This window comes from Lagenorhynchus albirostris, chromosome 2 (assembly GCF_949774975.1).
Source record: "Lagenorhynchus albirostris chromosome 2, mLagAlb1.1, whole genome shotgun sequence".
Lineage (NCBI taxonomy): Eukaryota > Metazoa > Chordata > Mammalia > Artiodactyla > Delphinidae > Lagenorhynchus > Lagenorhynchus albirostris.
In genome coordinates, this window is record NC_083096.1 from 179,031,278 (window position 1) to 179,048,985 (window position 17,708).

A 17,708-nucleotide genomic window follows, 5' to 3' on the forward strand; every position below is an offset into this window, starting at 1 on the left:
GGGCCCGGCCCGGCCCTTCTCCGCTCCCGCTTCGCTCGCCCGGCGCCCCAACTTCAGCATCCTGGGCTAATAAGTCTTTCCCCGGCTAGTCCTGTCTTCCCAACGCCTAGCCAAACCGGGCCTATGCGCGCGACGCTGTTTTACGGCAAGTCGGAGCTTCTTAAGCCGCTTCCACTGAAGCCACTCCAATGGTCAAAAAATTAGTTTGCAGAAACATGAACCCCGCCCACTCCTGCCATAGGGAGGAAGGTAACTAGATCATGGGACAGCCATGCTACGGAACGTAATTCAACTATTAGAATGTCAGAGCTATAGGTATTGGCCTAGAGGGATGAAACACTTAAAAAAAAAAGCAACATGCACATTAATTTTGATAATACCTAAGTTTGAATAAACTCCTATAATATGTGTATGTTTATTGGAACAGACGATGGTTAACATTGAACTGCAAACAGCTACCTCGGGGGGGTGAAGATTCACTTCATGAAAGTGTTTTAGTATTATTGGTTTGTGCTAAATTACTTTTATAACTTAAAAAAAAAGAAGCTCAAGTTGGGAATATTTGTATTTAATTCCGCAATATCTATTTCAGTGTTTCACAACTATTCGTGTTTTTTGAGGTCAACATTAGAATCCTTACCGTCCTGGACAGTGATGGGTGATTTAGCAGCAAATGTTTCCTGTTTCCTGTTGCTGGTTAATCTGTCCCACATCCTAGTCCTGTGCCTTCACCAGGAACTGCAGACAAGGGAACAGGGCACGAAGCCTGGGCAGTGATGAGAGTCTGCCTGGACGCTCCACTTTCTTGTAAGTTAAGTGTCAGAGTAGAGGCTTTCCTTTGCTTCATTTCTGCTTTCACCACAAATGAATGAATAGCAGTGAAGCTTCCCTTCAAAATGTGAGGCGTTGTATTTAAGCACCATTCTATTTCCAAGGAAGATCGTCTGCAGAACGTCCCACTCAAAGGAAGGGCTCTGTGATCTATGTGGACAAAGAATGCACCCAACAGTTCTGTCCTGGGCATGGCTAGAAGCTCACCTTGACTGGGGTGGAATCGTAAGCCTTAAGTGAATTGAATGGAATGGTTTGCTGTACCTTAGCTTCAGAGTCAGATCATTGCGTAGGCTCGGATGCCCCTTCCACCTTACATTCATCTACTCAGCAAGCAGCACAAACCCATGATTGGTCCAGTTTACTACTTATCTCCGGCGAGCCAGGCAAGCCTCAGAGCCTCTCTCATTTGTAAAATGTGCATGATGGTAATACGTGCCTCACAAGTTTGTCAGAATTAATTTAAATGAGAAAGTAAGTAACACCTTGCACAGTGCATGGCACACATGGATAAGCAACGAGGGTTTAAAAAGTCTTATACGTATGACTACTGAAAAATGGTGAAATGTCAGTGACTAAGCTTGTGGAAAAGAGAGAAATCAATCATGGGATTTTTCCACTAACAGCTCAGTGATATATGCCACTTTAAAATCCAGTAAGCCCCTTTATAGAGGAAGCATCACTTTCTTCCTGCTTGTTCTCTTCCTACTTCTGGTACTCAACATTTCTTTCATTTCAATGCCCTGGTGCAGAAGCAGAGAACTAAATTATACCAGATTAATGTCAAACTTATTACCTCAAGAATGTGTAAGTGAAAATTATTTCCAAATAATTCTCATACCCAACTAGTGAATATTAAGCAACCTAACTTTTGACCTTCATATTAGATAAAATCTTGAGGAAAAATTCAGGCTTTCGTATGAACATTAAAATAGGAAGGTGTTGCTAAGTGCCACTATTAACCAGTTAAAATGAGCTTCTGGAATAGAAATATCTTTGCTGTCACGCATCGTAGAATCACTGAAGTTTGACTAAAGTCATTTACTTTGACTTCCATTTAGTGTTGACAGTTGTAGCAAATTATGCTAGAGGGCTCAAAAACACCAACCAACCTCCTTTATGACCAAAGGTGAAGAGAATTAAACTCAATTGTATTTCAATTTGAAAATAACCTCTTCTCATTCCTACCAGAGTATCTGCCACTGAATCTGATGTGACAGTGCATCAGTGATTAGAATCAAGTATCTTTCTAGATATTCAGATTGAAAAATAACCTTAATGTACAGTATATGCAAATTCCAGTGGAAGAGTTCATGGGAAGACCATCTATCTTACCTGCCTTCTGTCTTATTATCTTTCTGTCCTTTATTAAATTTCCTTTAAAAATGAGGGGGGGTTTAAAACTGGTGATTTCTCATTTCTAGGATTTTAACTTTTTAACCTTAAATTCTAGGGTATTTAAACAACACCAACGCCTCCTGTCAGAATAAAAGAGCACTCCCCTAGGGGTGGGCAGTCAACCGTGCTCCCTGCCCCTCTTCTCCAGTGGTGGAGCCCCGAGAACAGGGCTGCAGACGCGCCACGTTCCACACTTACAGCTGACTCGGGAGGCTGCCCTCTGACACTCTCACAAGGGACCTGGGCTTGACTAGGCTGAACTGGGGCAAGTACATCCAGGGCCAAGGTAATTGGTAAACTATTCTTTAAAACTCTTGCCTTCGGGCTTCCCTGGTGGCGCAGTGGTTGAGAGTCCGCCTGCTGATGCAGGGGACACGGGTTCGTGTCCCGGTCCGGGAGGATCCCACATGCTGTGGAGCGGCTGGGCCTGTGAGCCATGGCCGCTGAGCCTGTGCTCCGCAACGGGAGAGGCCACAACAGTGAGAGGCCCGCGTAACGCAAAACAAACAAAAAAAACTCTTGCCTTTGGTTCAAACTGGGGATAGAGGATAACTTCTGGAAAAGGTTTATAGTTTAAAATATTTAGTGTCAGGAAGCTGTACTTATTTTTTTAAACTCAGCAGCCGGAGAGCTTCAATGATCAATCTGTGGGAGGTTTCTGGAGACTAGCTGGGGAGTCTGTCCTGGTCTGCCCTGTGCCATCAAGATGTGGCGCTTCCTACCGGTCCCGCAGTGCAGGATCTTAGTCAGACTAGAAAACAACTGTACCTTGACTTGATAGTTTTTCTCTGCGTTTCTAGGCTTATGCTTCACTGAAGTCCTTAGCTACAGTTTACCCTATGGGTGGACATAAAAGAGGACACAAAACAAATTTATACTTAAATACCATGATTTAATTTACTGGCTGCTTTATCCTGAATTCTCTTAAGTTAAAACAAAACAAAACAAAAACAACCAAAAGTTATAATTAACTGTTAACGTTAATGAAAATAAACCTTCCAGAAAGCATGAATCCAAAAGGAAATGTCCAACAGGTGACACAAGCCAGATAGTCTACGGCCTTTCCTGTTTCAGTCTCAAACATTCTACACATCAATGGAAAAAAAAAAATTCTCTAGAGTTTCTCAGTTTTATTCTTCTAGACCACAATTTTATGGTCTGTTACTGAGCATGGTCTTCTAACAGGTACACAATTAACTCATAGGTAGACAACACAATGGCAGTATTTGGTATCTGCCGGATGAGCTGGGCAAAGAGTCCTCTATAAAAGGCCAGGTAGCCTTCTTCCCGGAAGACCAGCCGAGCAGTCTGGACAAAAGACTTGTACTTGGTGCCCTCCTCCCGGAGCCGTGTCCTTATGACTTCTGCAGAGAGAAACACACATTTCAGGCTACAGATGAACTGTACTTCCAAGCAACATGTGCAGAGAACGCGAAGCACACAGCTTTACAAACGTTCACGTACAGCCATGGCTCTTCGCCACCTCAGCTCTATTTGGTTGGGGTAGTCACAGAGAGACCATGAAAAGTTCTTTTCAGAACATTTTCTAACTCTGGGAATTGGTCAATTAGGGAATTGGTCAATTGTCCCAAGACTGATGTATACATACAAAAGCACCAAATAACTTCTAGGGGTTTAAAAAATAAGCTTAGTTTGAATGGGACTCAATGTTAAGATAGTTTACAGTTTTCTACTCTCAGTGAAGTAAACACTGTCATTTCCCTGGAGGTGTATTTGTATCACGTATGGTGACATCTCCAACAAAACTTTCTTTCCATGTACTCCCCAACTTTCTCCTCCTACCAGGACCCTTCTCCACTCCGTCCAGCCTCCTCCTTTTTCATACCCTTGCCCACCTGGCCCTGCCTCACCCTGGCACCCACAGCATGACACCTGTGACTGCCTGTCAAGTGGACTTCAGGGCACGTGACCCGGGAGCACCAACCCCCTCTCTGCAAGCCCGTGGGGCTGCTCGGTGCCCCAGCACATGACGGGGACTCAATGACCTGTGAGAAGTTGACCATGTGCATTTGTCACAGCTGACAGTGCAGCGGGTGTTTGAAAACAAAACCTGTTTTTCATGGCACAATAAAATAAGCTATTTTTTTTTTCTTTTAAAAGTAGTTCAGTAGAACATTAGGTCTATTATTAATTCCTTAAAAAGTAAACTTACCCAAAGTAGTTTTCCTCAGCACTCCATTCAAAATGGAAGCTGAAATTTTTTTTAAAGCTTGGCTCCTACATCATTTTTTTAAATTGAGGAATTTTAAATAAAATCCAGATTTTTGGCTTCTTTGGAAACATCAGAAGTTCCACAACCCAGGGCCCACATTCCACACAGCCGAGTTTTGGCCACAATCTGCCGCAGCCAAGTAAAGCGGAGCTCCCACTGCCCGCGTGAGCTGCATACGTGAGCTGAAGCCAGCCGAGCTGGGCTCAGCTACCCTGTCACCTGCAGGTGCTTGCACGTCCACCTGAGCTACGGAGGTCTGGATACACTGACACAAACTGATGGCTATTTTCCTGCTCCGGAAGGAAAAGCAAAACCTACCATGGGGGTAAGCGACACAGGAAGCACAGCCCTTGGAGAGAGCAGCAGCTGCCATAAGTCCAAAAAAGTTTGTGGAGTTTTTCTCAGTCCCATTTGTAGAAGAGGCTAAGGGAGCTTCTTTCAGATACTTCTTCAAATTTTCATAAATAGCAAAACAGATGATGGTTTCTGAAATTCCAGCGTACGAGGCAGTTAGTCCCCTGTAGAAACCACGAATGCCTTCTGTCCGGTAAACATAGCGAGCACACTGGAGCGTGTTCATCTGCTTGGAGCCTCTCACTCTGCACAAAGGAGACCAACGAGAGGCCGTTACGACACCACGCTCAGGAGCCCGTCTGCTCAGGAGCCCGCCTGCTGCACCGAGTCACAAAGATTAGCTAAAGAGAAATTGCATGGTGGGTGCCACAGTCTTCCCTGGTCTGTGGTTGGCTGAGCCCGGCCTGCTGTGAGGCCAGGCCCATCAGCCGGGACACCCGACAGGCCCACAGGATGGGACATGCACCTGTACTGGGTCACAGACTCGTGCTCAGGGTCTTCGATCTACTTTTGGAAAGAGCTATATGGAAGGTGTTCATCAGAGGAAAATACGACTGCAACAGAATCAAAACAATCCCAACGTCTACACATGGGCATAGATACGTAAACCGTGGTACATATACTAGATTAAAACAGTTGTGAAGGCAGTCAGATATGGGGAAGTGCTGGACAAAATTACACGTAAAGTATAATTGCGATTACTGTACACATATGCTTTAAGAAAATACTGAAGGAAAAACTCCCCAACATTCCGACAGGGTGGTGAGTGTGAGTATTCTTTCTTATCGTTCTAGTCTCCAAAGGGTGTATTTTGATTCCATTATTTCTACATTTGTAAAATTATAAACAGAATAGACTCTACAACAACTAAAAAGCCTTCGGCCTGGATGCTCCTATCCCACGACAGGAAGTTTTCATAAACCGCCGGGATACAAACAGAATCCCAGGACTGGACAGTGTTCACACTGGGCGCACGTGGGAGGCCCCCCTGTGGGGCAGCAGACCAGTGTCCTGGGCCCCCCAGCCCCACCCCCTACCTGGTGTGACCTTTGTGACACAAACGCCAAGCACCTCGCTCCCCTGCTTAACACCCTCTTGGGCAGGGCTCCTCGACCTTGGCACTATAGGTATTTGGGGCCAGGTAATTCTCCGCTGGGGGCGGGCCTATGCCTCGTAGAATATCTAGCAGCAGCCCTGGCCTCCACCCACTAGATGCCACCTAAGTCGCGAGAGAGAAAGACATCTCCAGACATTGCCAAATATCCTCTAACGGAGGACAGACAGGCCCCCTGAACCACTGCTGCCTCAAAATAAAGCCGAGTCCAAACGCCCATTCCTCCCCAGGGCTTTTAAGGATGTGGCCCTCTCTTTTGGCTTCTCCCGTCTTATCTCCCTCCTTCTCCAGCATATCTGCATGCAGGACACACCCCTTCTTTCTGCTGCTCGGAATGAACAATGCTTTCTTGCCTTCAGATTTTCTGCACAGCAGATTCCCTGCCTGAGGCACCTTCACACCCGCCGCTGCCCACCAGCTATCCTGTAGATGGGAGGGTGGATGCCACAAGAGCCCCTCCCTGGCTGCACGTCCTGCCCAGACTGCATTAAGGACCCTCCAGGGTCCTGGAGCACCTCAGGCCTCTTATCGCACCAGCCTAGAATTCTCTTTTATTTTCTGTGAAGCTGTGAGCTTCTGGAAGGCAAGGCCCATGTCTTATTCCCTGCTGTTTCTGCTGTGACTAGTTGCACAGGAAGCATGCAACAAATACTCATTGTTGAGGGCTATGTTAACAGAGCCCACACAAACATGGCTTTCAAATGTCCTAAGCACGGGTCATTTCCAGCCAGATTTAAAAGAATGCGTATAAAGGAAGGCTCTCAGCTGACTCATGCATTTATCCGCTGCTAAACAGAAGTGACATTAGGACACTGTATGCACACCTGGAACTGGGAGCGATTGCCAAAGGTTTCCAGGAGAGGACACTGGTCTGCAGCTTGCAGGACAAGGTGTTCTTGAGGGACAAGAAGGGGAAACGGGATTCCTGGTGAGGGGACGGCAGATTCAGGGAGATGGAAGCATGAGAGCACATGACATTTTTAGAAAATCGCAAAGGACCTTGAATGTTAAGCTGAGGAGTGAGGATTTGACCCTGAGAGTAACTGACATTCATCGAAGGATTCTGAGCAAGCAATCTATTCAAAATGATTAGACCTGATGCATTTTAGAAGGTTCTTTCAGACAGAATGGATTAGGGGAAACACAGAATCAAAGACCAATTCAGAGGCTATGGGGGTCACTGAAGAGAAAAAACAAGCTAAGGCAGACCCCAGCTCCACTTCCAGGGGGCGCACTTGCTCGCTCTCTCCCCTGCTTTCTTTACTGGGTAGCTTAAGGTTAGACTGGACTAGCTGGAAGTTTCCAGCGCCCCACACAACGTTTCTAGGCAACCTAGTAACAGAAGGGCTCTTAGAATCCTATCACAAAGCATCATTTACCATCTTCACTAACTTGAAATTACGATAGTTATGGGGCTGCTCTTTGATTTTGTTATTTAATGTGTTAAAGAATTATATTACTATATTGCAATTAAAAAAAAACCCCACTGGGCTTCCCTGGTGGCGCAGTGGTTGAGAGTCTGCCTGCCGATGCAGAGGACATGGGTTCGTGACCTGGTCCGGGAAGATCCCACATGCCGCGGAGCGGCTGGGCCCGTGAGCCATGGCCGCTGAGCCTGTGTGTCCGGAGCCTGTGCTCCGCAACGGGAGAGGCCGCAACAATGAGAGGCCCGTGTACCGCAAAAAAACAAACAAACAAAAAAAAACCCCACTGATAATTGTATTTCAATAATTGGTTTTCACTCTTTTAAAAATATTGTTCTAAAAAGCACCTGCAGCCTTCACCAGAGACTGCCAAGAGAACCCACAGCATGAAAAATCCCAAGAATCCCTGGCTAGTTTCAGCACAGGAATCTCGGATATCTGAGGGCCTTGGAGATTAGAATGCCCCTTCAGAGACCAGGGGCATTTGCTGTTCTGCCCTTCCTGGCATCTTCCCACTTGAAAGAGAGGCCACCTGGAGGAGAGCCCGCAGCACTCCAACTTGGGGGCGGTGGGGTCATCCAGGAGCAGAGACCCACCGACTACCCTGTAGATCAGGGGCCACAACTGAGCGAACTTCGACACCCCCTTGTGTGTTATTTCTGTTGGCCTTTGTCTCCCCACAAGGCTTGGCAGTATCAACCTCAAGACAAAAGGAGTTTCTACATATGCTTATATTCAGACAAAACAAGGATGGGGATGGCTAAGGACGATCTCACTCCACAGCTGGAACTGGTGGAAGAAAAAAAACCCTAAGAATTCTTATATTAAGGAAGGAACAATTAACAACTTACTTCCGTTCTAGCTGCATCCGGGTTTTAACCATCCATATAGGATTCATTAAGGAATTTGTGACAAAAGCTGGAAGAAAAAAAGAATAGAAAATGTTATCAGTGAACAGAGTCAATGCTTATTAAAGCTGTCTATTCCATGTGATAAACTTCGAAATCAGGCTTTCAATGGCTTAATAATAAAAACGGATGGTAGGAAGCAGTTATATTTCCATACTACAGATGGAAGCTATAGTCCCCTAAAATGTAACATCTACTGGTATGTAGGACCTAACATAGATCTATTTTCTAGAGCCCTGTCTAGTCCATTCAGCCGCTAGGTGGTGCTGTTGATATTCCTGTTAATGTGGTTCCATTGGTAAATATATACGAAACTATTCTAAAACTCAATTGAAAGGTTCAGGTTCAGAAATAATTTGTTTTAAAAAGTTGCTGGTCTTATCCAAAAGGGTACCTGATACATAACTTAAAATAGAAGAAACTAAATCTCCATTTACCTGAATCCAAACTTCACCATTTTAATACCTGACCATTTTAGGAAATCAAAGTTTTAAGACTGATCTGCCTATAGTAACCATTTTTAAAGTAAGTCTTCTCCATCTTAATATTGTTAATCATTCCAGACCAACCAAAAAAGCAGTATTGACCTGACACGCAGTCAGTCCTCTGGAATACCTCATCCCCTCCACAGCCTAAGTAGATTGATTAGATAACAGGACCCTAGATAGTGGTTTAAAAATCTCCCTCCACAGATGAACAACAAGGACCTACTGTACAGCACAGGGAACTATATTCAATATCTTATAATAAACCATAATGGAAAAGAAACTGAAAAAGAATATATATGTGTGTGTGTATATACATAAGAAACTAATCACTCTGCTGTACACCTGAAACTAACAAAACTTTGTAAATCAACTATACTAGAATTATTAAAAAACCCAAAAAACTGAATGTTACCAGGAAGGAGGAAAAAAAAACAAAACAAAAAACAGTAACAGCAACATTAGCTCCTTAAAACAGCAAATTAAAGACTTCATTAAAAAAAAAAATCTCCCTCCAGGTCTGTTTTATTTACCAAGGTTCCTCTATGTTAATTTTGCAAAAGTTACAAAACTGGGGCACAGCCTTTCGCGTATGGCTAACTCCCTATCGGCCTTGGCAGTGAAGCCTGGCCTCCTCTGAACCCCACGCACTCCTCTCAGGCTCCGTATTCTGTAAAACACCTTTCTTGTTGTGAAGCAGCTCTGCTAATGTCATTTCCCATTTGGGGTCCAGAAATTATTATCCGTAACTACTCAGATGGATTACTAGTACGTTTATTTGGAGTAACAGGGACAAGACTGGTATGTACAACTTGGAGGGTAGAAAGTTTTCATAAAATGCCAATTTAATTCTCTAAAACACCCTTCTATTGAAATAGACATAAAATTTACATCGAAAAAGACACAGTCTTCTCTCAGCAATCTACATGTCCATGTTTTTGCCAAGTATTTCCTGGGGAAAAAATCCTTTTGTGAATTTTCCATGGTAGGTGGAATGATTCCCTCAAAAAAGAACAGAAGCTACCTAATCTATCACTGATCCTACTGCAAGAATCCCGCTACAAGCCCTGAGCCCTCATCATAGAATCCAACTGTTAAGGACAGAAGTGCCAACTGTACTCAGGGTAGGCTAGACACCGTCGGGAGCCACAGAAAAAGCAGCTTGAACTTTAGAAAATAATGTAATAAAAAGGCATGAAAACACATTAATATTCCTTTAAAAGATACATCACACTAACCAGTAGCATGCATGAGAACATGTCAATTTTGAGGGAGAATAAAAAGCTTCAGGGTAAAAGGAAACGGAAGCAAGTTACAAACCGCTCTCAAACAGTCATGTTTTATCACTTCTAACATAAAGCTTTAGGAAAATGATTTTAGATGCAAAAGAAGCAGAGACCTAATTTCTAATTCCTGGAGAAAGCTGTTTGGTACAACACATGCTTTAGGAAAGTGAGCAACTCATCTCCACTCACTACGGTAACATACCTGCAGAGCCAGCTGAGAAAATGTGCACAGTATTGCTATTAGGCACGAAAATGCCATTGAACTGCTCTTTGGCTTTGGAGTAGCATGCAAAGTACACAGCCCTGTTAGAACAAAGAGAGAATGCTATCAAGACATTGGTTCGACGCTATATAATATGTATGTCCTTCCACAACCCCTGAAAAATTTAGCAATATGGGAAAGAAGTTAACATGTAACCGAAAGCTTGACCTTATCTGTGCTAAAAACCAAAACCTGTTGCAGGCATCTTCAGGAAGCTCCTGATTGGCCCTCCAGAAAGTACTCAATGATGACGGGAGTGCCCAAAACAACTGAGGAAAATGAGGTTTTGGTAATATACATACAAAGTCCGTTTACAGTCTTCATCCTGGATGAATGCCAATCCTTTTAAGCACCAACATATACCACAACTGTTAAAATTTATAATACATTTCTAAAACATACCACACTTGTCCTGCCTTACACCAAAATGAGTATGTCAGATGTACTGTGAACTTTATTCCTGATGACTCAGGATCACATAGGAACATGTACGGTGGCACACGTGTTTTCATCAAGTGCACCCTCCACTGACGTGCTCCCAGCCCCAAAAAGGGACCGCTGGGGGTGGCGGGTGCCCCACCTTGGCTCTCCGGTCTTCTCTGCCTCTGTCTGCTTCCCCGCTTCTGTCTCCTCTCCTGTTGGGGCTGGAGAGCAGAGCCTGGCTGTGATTTTCCCTGCTTCTTCACCAGCAATGTCAGGGAAAATGCTTTTTTTCAGCTGGCCCATGGATCAATTACAGAATGTATTTTTCAACTTAGGATCCTGACTACATATCATGAATGTGTTAGAAAACAGTCTTTCGTTTTTTTCTAGGTCCCAACTGTTCTAAATGGGTGTGGTGGCCAGGACTCTATATCAGATTGACAGGTGTTACCAAATTAGCACTGTCCACAAGTAGATCTGACTCCATTTAAAAAATTTACTACATATATGCAGTATGTTTGCCTTCTCTTAACAATGCATACCTCATATAACCTCACAAACTAGTATTTTCTATATTTTCAATAGATTATACACATAAGCTACAGAATTCCAAAGGAACAAAAGGATTTAGTAAGAATCTGCATTTTTTTATTGGCGTATAATTGCTTTACAATGTTGTGTTAGTTTCTGCTGTACAATGAAGTAAATCAGCTATATGTATACCTATATCCCCTCCCTCTTGGACCTCTGCATTGTTACAACATCCTCAGGAGATCTGCGTATAAACTGGAGCACTGATATGCAAGTATTCTAGAAGCTTTTAGTCTTAACTTTGTATAAAACAAAATTCTCATTTTTGTTATAAAGATGAATTTTGCTTAAAGTCTATTCAAGTACTATGTGGATTCACATAAGTGACCCTTGTCACTGTGCTCCCCCTCCCAGGAGGTAATTTCTAGAAGCAGTTTCTTACCTACTTTTCACAGATAAGCTGCTATGCGCGTGCGCACACACACACACACACACACACACACACACACACACACACACACGCAGAGACATTCACTTTCATATCCACACACGCCTATCCTCTGTATCAGCACTGTCGAAAAGAACTTTCTGCAGAGATGGAAATGTTCTATACCTATGTTCTCCAATGCAGGAGCCACTAGCTACATATGAATGCTAAGTAACTTGAAATGTGGCTGGTGAGACCAAGGAACTGAATTTTTAATTTTAATTGATTTAAGTAGCCCCACATGACCAGGGGCTACTGCATTGGGACAATGCAGCTTGATATATTCAAGTAAGCTTTAAAGAGAATTAAACCTTGTAACACAAATAAGAATGTTTTAAATAAAGTAAGCTTGGAAGCCTTTAAAATTGCTTTAGATCAGTGCTTCCAAGTGCATATGAATCACCTGTGGGTTTTGGCAGAATGCAAATTCTGATGCAGGTCTGGGGTGTGGTCTGAGATCGAGTAGTTTTAACAAGCTCCTAGGTGATGCCAACGCTGCTGACCACACGCCATCCTTAGAGTAGCAAACACTCAGAGAAGACACCACGTGACGGGAGCAGAATAATTCTCCACTTAAGAATAAAATAACCAAGAATCTCTTTCTCACGCACACACTGAAAGACATGCCAACAGTTATCACTACTTCTATATGTCAGATGCACTTTGGCAAATCCCCCACGGAAAAAGAAACTAGACATCTAGCGGTATTGCCCCTCCAGTAAGAAAGGACTCAGGGTATTAGATACTGTATGCAGTGAGCTAGCTGAAAGACTAATGCTTACCTTGATGGTGCAACTCCAACCAAATTTGGACCCAAGCCTCTAAAAAGTGACTTTGGTCCTTCCTTCTCCAAGATCGACCTGAATAACGAGAAAAGATGTATCTTTAAAAACCTTAGGCAAGGCCTGTGCAAAATGATAAGGGTTCAGCCTTCACATTAGCTCCCTGAATAAAGAACAGAATGTTTACAAAACCCCAGGGTCTTATCTGATTATATTACAATACAAAATCAGAAGACTGATGAATACTGCTTTCATTACTACAGTGAAAAAACATGCTTCAAAATCTCCCTTGTTCAGGCAGGAGCAAGGTGTTCAGGGTTTGCACTACCCACCGACATCCCAGGAAGGCAGAGAGCAGCAAAGGGTCTGATACAGGAAATGATGTCCTTGTTATGAAAAGATTCACTGAGAAACAGGTTGAGAAATTTCTTTGGATGGTATTTCTTTTGGATTTATTCCTTATTTCTAACCTATCTTCTAGATCTTTACCCATTACAGGAGAGCCCTAAACAGGGAAATGAGGAACAGAAGAATTCAGTAACTTTCATGGGACGATGACTGCTCTTTAAAGCTAACGCTTAGTATCTCAGGTTCAAAGAGAATACTGTGCCTGCTTTTTCTTTAAAAACTTTTTTACTGTGGTACATAAATTTTTTACCATTTTCCATTTTTAAGTGTATAGTTCAGTGGCAATAAGTACATTCACACTGTTGTACAACCATCACCAGCATCCATCTCCAGAACTTTTTCATCTTCTCAAACAGATTCCAGAGATAGCCTCATCCACCAGAGGGCAGACAGCAGAAGCAAGGACTACAATTCTGCAGCCTGTGGAACAAAAACCACATTCAGAGAAAGACAGACAAGATGAAAAGGCAGAGGGCTATGTACCAGATGAAGGAACAAGATAAAACCCCATATAAACAACTAAACGAAATGGAGATAGGCAACCTTCCAGAAAAAGAATTCAGAATAATGATAGTGAAGATGACCCAGGACCTCGGAAAAAGAATGGAGGCAAAGATCGAGAAGATGCAAGAAATGTTTAACAGAGACCTAAAAGAATTAAAGAACAAACAAACAGAGATGAACAATACAATAACTGAAATGAAAAATACACCAGAAGGAATCAATAGCAGAATAACTGAGGCAGAAGAACGGATAAGTGACCTGGAAGACAGAATGGCGGAACTAACTGCTGCAGAACAGAATAAAGAAAAAAGAATGAAAAGAAATAAAGACAGCCTAAGAGACCTCTGGGACAACATTAAACACACCAACATTCACATTATAGGGGTCCCAGAAGGAGAAGAGAGAGAGAAAGGACCGGAGAAAATATTTGAAGAGGTTATAAAGGAAAACTTCCCTAACATGGGCAAGGAAATAGCCACCCAAGTCCAGGAAGCGCAGAGAGTCCTATACAGGAGAAACCCAAGGAGAAACACGCTGAGACACATAGTAATCAAACTGGCAAAAATTAAAGAAAAATTATTGAAAGCAGCAAGGGAAAAACGCCAAATAACATACAAGGGAACTCCCGTAAGGTTAACAGCTGATTTCTCAGCAGAAACTCTACAAGCCAGATGGGAGTGGCATGACATATTTACAGTGATGAAAGGGAAGAACCTACCTACAACCAAGATTACTCTACCCGGCAAGGATCTCATTCAGATTTGATGGAGAAATCAAAAGCGTTACAGACAAGTAAAAGCTAAAAGAATTCAGCACCACCAAACCAGCTCTACAACAAATACTAAAGGAACTTCTCTAAGTGGGAAACACAAGAGAAGAAAAGGACCTACAAAAACAAACCCAAAACAGTTAAGAAAATGGTAATAGGAACATACATATCGATAATTACCTTAAACGTGAATGGATTAAATGCTCCAACCAAAAGACACAGGCTTGCTGAACGGATACAAAAACAAGACCCATATATATACTGTCTACAAGAGACCCACTTCAGACCTAGGGACACATACAGACTGAAGGTGAGGGGATGGAAAAAGATATTCCAAGCAAATGGAAATCAAAAGAAAGCTGGAGTAGCAATACTCATATCAGATAAAATAGTCTTTAAAATAAAGAATGTTAAGAGAGACAAGGATCCCTACATAATGATCAAGGGGTCAATCCAAGAAGAAGATATAACAATTATAAATATATATGCACCCAACATAGGAGCACCTCAATACATAAGGCAACTGTTAACAGTTATAAAAGAGGAAATCAACAGTAACACAATAATAGTGGGGGACTTTAACACCTCACTTACACCAACGGTCAGATCACCCAAACAGAAAATAAATAAGGAAACACAAGCTTTCAATGACACAACAGACCAGATAGCTTTAATTGATATTTATAGGACATTCCATCCCAAAACAGCAGATTACACTTTCTTCTCAAGTGCGCACGGAACATTCTCCAGGATAGATCACATCTTGGGTCACAAATCAAGCCTCAGTAAATTTAAGAAAATTGAAATCACATCAAGCATCTTTTCTGACTACAGTGCTATGAGATTAGAAATCAATTACAGGGAAAAAATGTAAAAAACACAAACATATGGAGGCTAAACAATATGTTACTAAATAACCAAGAGATCACTGAAGAAATCAAAGAGGAAATCAAAAAATACCTAGAGACAAATGACAATGAAAACACGACAATCCAAAACCTATGGGATGCAGCAAAAGCAGTTCTAAGAGGGAAGTTTATAGCAATGCAATCCTACCTCAAGAAACAACAAACATCTCAAATAAACAATCTAACTTTACACCTAAAGGAACTAGAGAAAGAACAAACAAAACCCAAAGTTAATAAATGGAAAGAAATCATAAAGCTCAGAGTAGAAATAAATGAAATAAAAACAAAGAAAACAATAGCAAAGATCAATAAAACTAAAAGCTGGTTCTGAGAAGATAAACAAAATTGATAAACCATTAGCCAGACTCATCAAGAAAAAGAGGGAGAGGACTCAAATCAATAAAATTAGAAATGAAAAAGGAGAAGTTAAAACATACACCACAGAAATACAAAGCATCCTAAGAGACTACTACAAGCAACTCTATACCAATAAAATGGACAACCTGGAAGAAATGGACAAATTCTTAGAAAGGTATAACCGTTCAAGACTGAACCAGGAAGAAATAGAAAGTATGAACAGACCAATCACAGGTAATGAAATTGAAACTGTGATTAAAAATCTTCCAACAAACAAAAGTCCAGGACCAGATGGCTTCACAGGTAAATTCTATCAAACATTTAGAGAAGAGTTAACACCCATCCTTCTCAAACTCTTCCAAAAAATTGCAGAGGAAGGAACACTCCCAAACTCATTCTATGAGGCCACCATCACCCTGATACCAAAACCAGACAAAGATACTACAAAAAAAGAAAATTACAGACCAAAATCACTGATGAATATAGATGCAAAAATCCTCAACAAAATACGAGCAAACAGAATCCAACAACACATTAAAAGGATCATACACCATGATCAAGTGGGATTTATCCCAGGGATGCAAGGATTCTTCAATATATGCAAATCAATCAATGTGAGACACCATATTAACAAACTGAAGAAGAAAAACCATATGATCATCTCAATAGATGCAGAAAAAGCTTCTGACAAAATTCAACACCCGTTTATGATAAAAACTCTCCAGAAAGTGGGCATAGAGGGAACCTACCTCAACATAATAAAGGCCATATTTGACAAGCCCACAGCAAACATCATTCTCAATGGTGAAAAGCTGAAAGCATTTCCTCTAAGATCAGGAACAAGACAAGGATGTCCACTCTCACCACTATTATCCAACATAGTTTTGGAAGTCCTAGCCACGGCAATCAGAGAAGAAAAAGGAATACAAATTAGAAAAGAAGAAGTAAAACTGTCACTGTTTGCAGATGACATGACACTATACATAGAGAATCCTAAAGATGTCACCCGAAAACTACTAGAGCTAATCAATGAACTTGGTAAAGTTGCAGGATACAAAATTAATGCACAGAAATCTCTTGCATTCCTATACACTAATGATGAAAAATCTGAAAGAGAAATTAAGGAAACACTCCCATTTACCACTGCAACAAAAAGAATAAAATACCTAGGAATAAACCTACCTAGGGAGACAAAAGACCTGTATGCAGAAAACTATAAGACACTGATGAAAGAAATTAAAGATGATACCAACAGATGGAGAGATATACCATGTTCTTGGATTGGAAGAATCAATATTGTGAAAATGACTATACTACCCAAAGCAGTCTACAGATTCAATGCAATCCCTGTCAAATTACCAATGGCATTTTTTACAGAACTAGAACAAAAAATCTTAAAATTTGTATGGAGACACGAAAGACCCTGAATAGCCAAATCAGTCTTGAGGGAAAAAAACGGACCTGGAGGAATCAGACTCCCTGACCTCAGACTATACTACAAAGCTACAGTAATCAAGACAATATGGTACTGGCACAAAAACAGAAATATAGATCAATGGAACAGGATAGAAAGCCCAGAGATAAACCCATGCACCTGTGGTCAACTAATCTATCAAAGAAGGCAAGGATATACAATGGAGAAAAGACAGTCTCTTCAATAAGTGGTGCTGGGAAAACTGGACAGCCACATGTAAAAGAATGAAACTAGAACACTCCCTAACACCATACACAAAAAGGATTAGAGACCTAAACGTAAGACTGGACACTATAAAACTCTTAGAAGAAAACAGGAAGAACACTCTTTGACATAAATCACAGCAAGATCTTTTTTGATCCACCTCCTAGAGTAATGGAAATAAAAACAAAAATAAACAAATGGGTCCTAATGAAATATAAGTTTTTGCATAGCAAAGGAAACTACAAACAAGATGAAAGGACAATCCTCAGAATGGGAGAAAATATTTGCAAATTACAGACAAAGGATTAATCTCCAAAATATATAAACAGCTCATGTAGCTCAATATTAAAAAAACAAACAACCCAATCCAAAAATGGGCAGAAGACCTAAATAGACATTTCTCCAAAGAAGACATACAGATGGCCAAGAAGCACATGAAAAGCTGCTCAACATCACTAATTATTAGAGAAATGCAAATCAAAACTACAATGAGGTATCACCTCATACCAGTTAGAATGGGCATCATCAGAAAATCTACAAACAAATGCTGGAGAGGGTGTGGAGAA

At 41.7% G+C, this 17,708-nt stretch overlaps 1 protein-coding gene across 2 annotated transcripts in view; it reads right to left on the bottom strand.

The window, feature by feature from the left end:
* Positions 1–3,100: 3,100 nt before the first annotated feature.
* The window catches only part of SLC25A33 (solute carrier family 25 member 33), a 30,609-nt gene continuing 16,001 nt past the window's right edge, over positions 3,101–17,708 (bottom strand). The window contains exons 1-6 of one of the 2 annotated variants that reach the window (XM_060141521.1): positions 16,214–16,326; positions 12,519–12,596; positions 10,236–10,336; positions 8,206–8,272; positions 4,781–5,061; positions 3,101–3,593 (exon numbers count right to left, since the gene is read on the bottom strand). In XM_060141521.1, coding sequence (XP_059997504.1) covers positions 3,391–3,593; positions 4,781–5,061; positions 8,206–8,272; positions 10,236–10,336; positions 12,519–12,596; positions 16,214–16,260 — 777 coding nt within the window. In that variant the 5' untranslated portion in view covers positions 16,261–16,326 and the 3' untranslated portion in view covers positions 3,101–3,390. Of the gene's footprint in view, positions 3,594–4,780; positions 5,062–8,205; positions 8,273–10,235; positions 10,337–12,518; positions 12,597–16,213; positions 16,327–17,708 lie in introns of those variants that run through there. The other variant, XM_060141520.1, reaches the window with a different exon arrangement.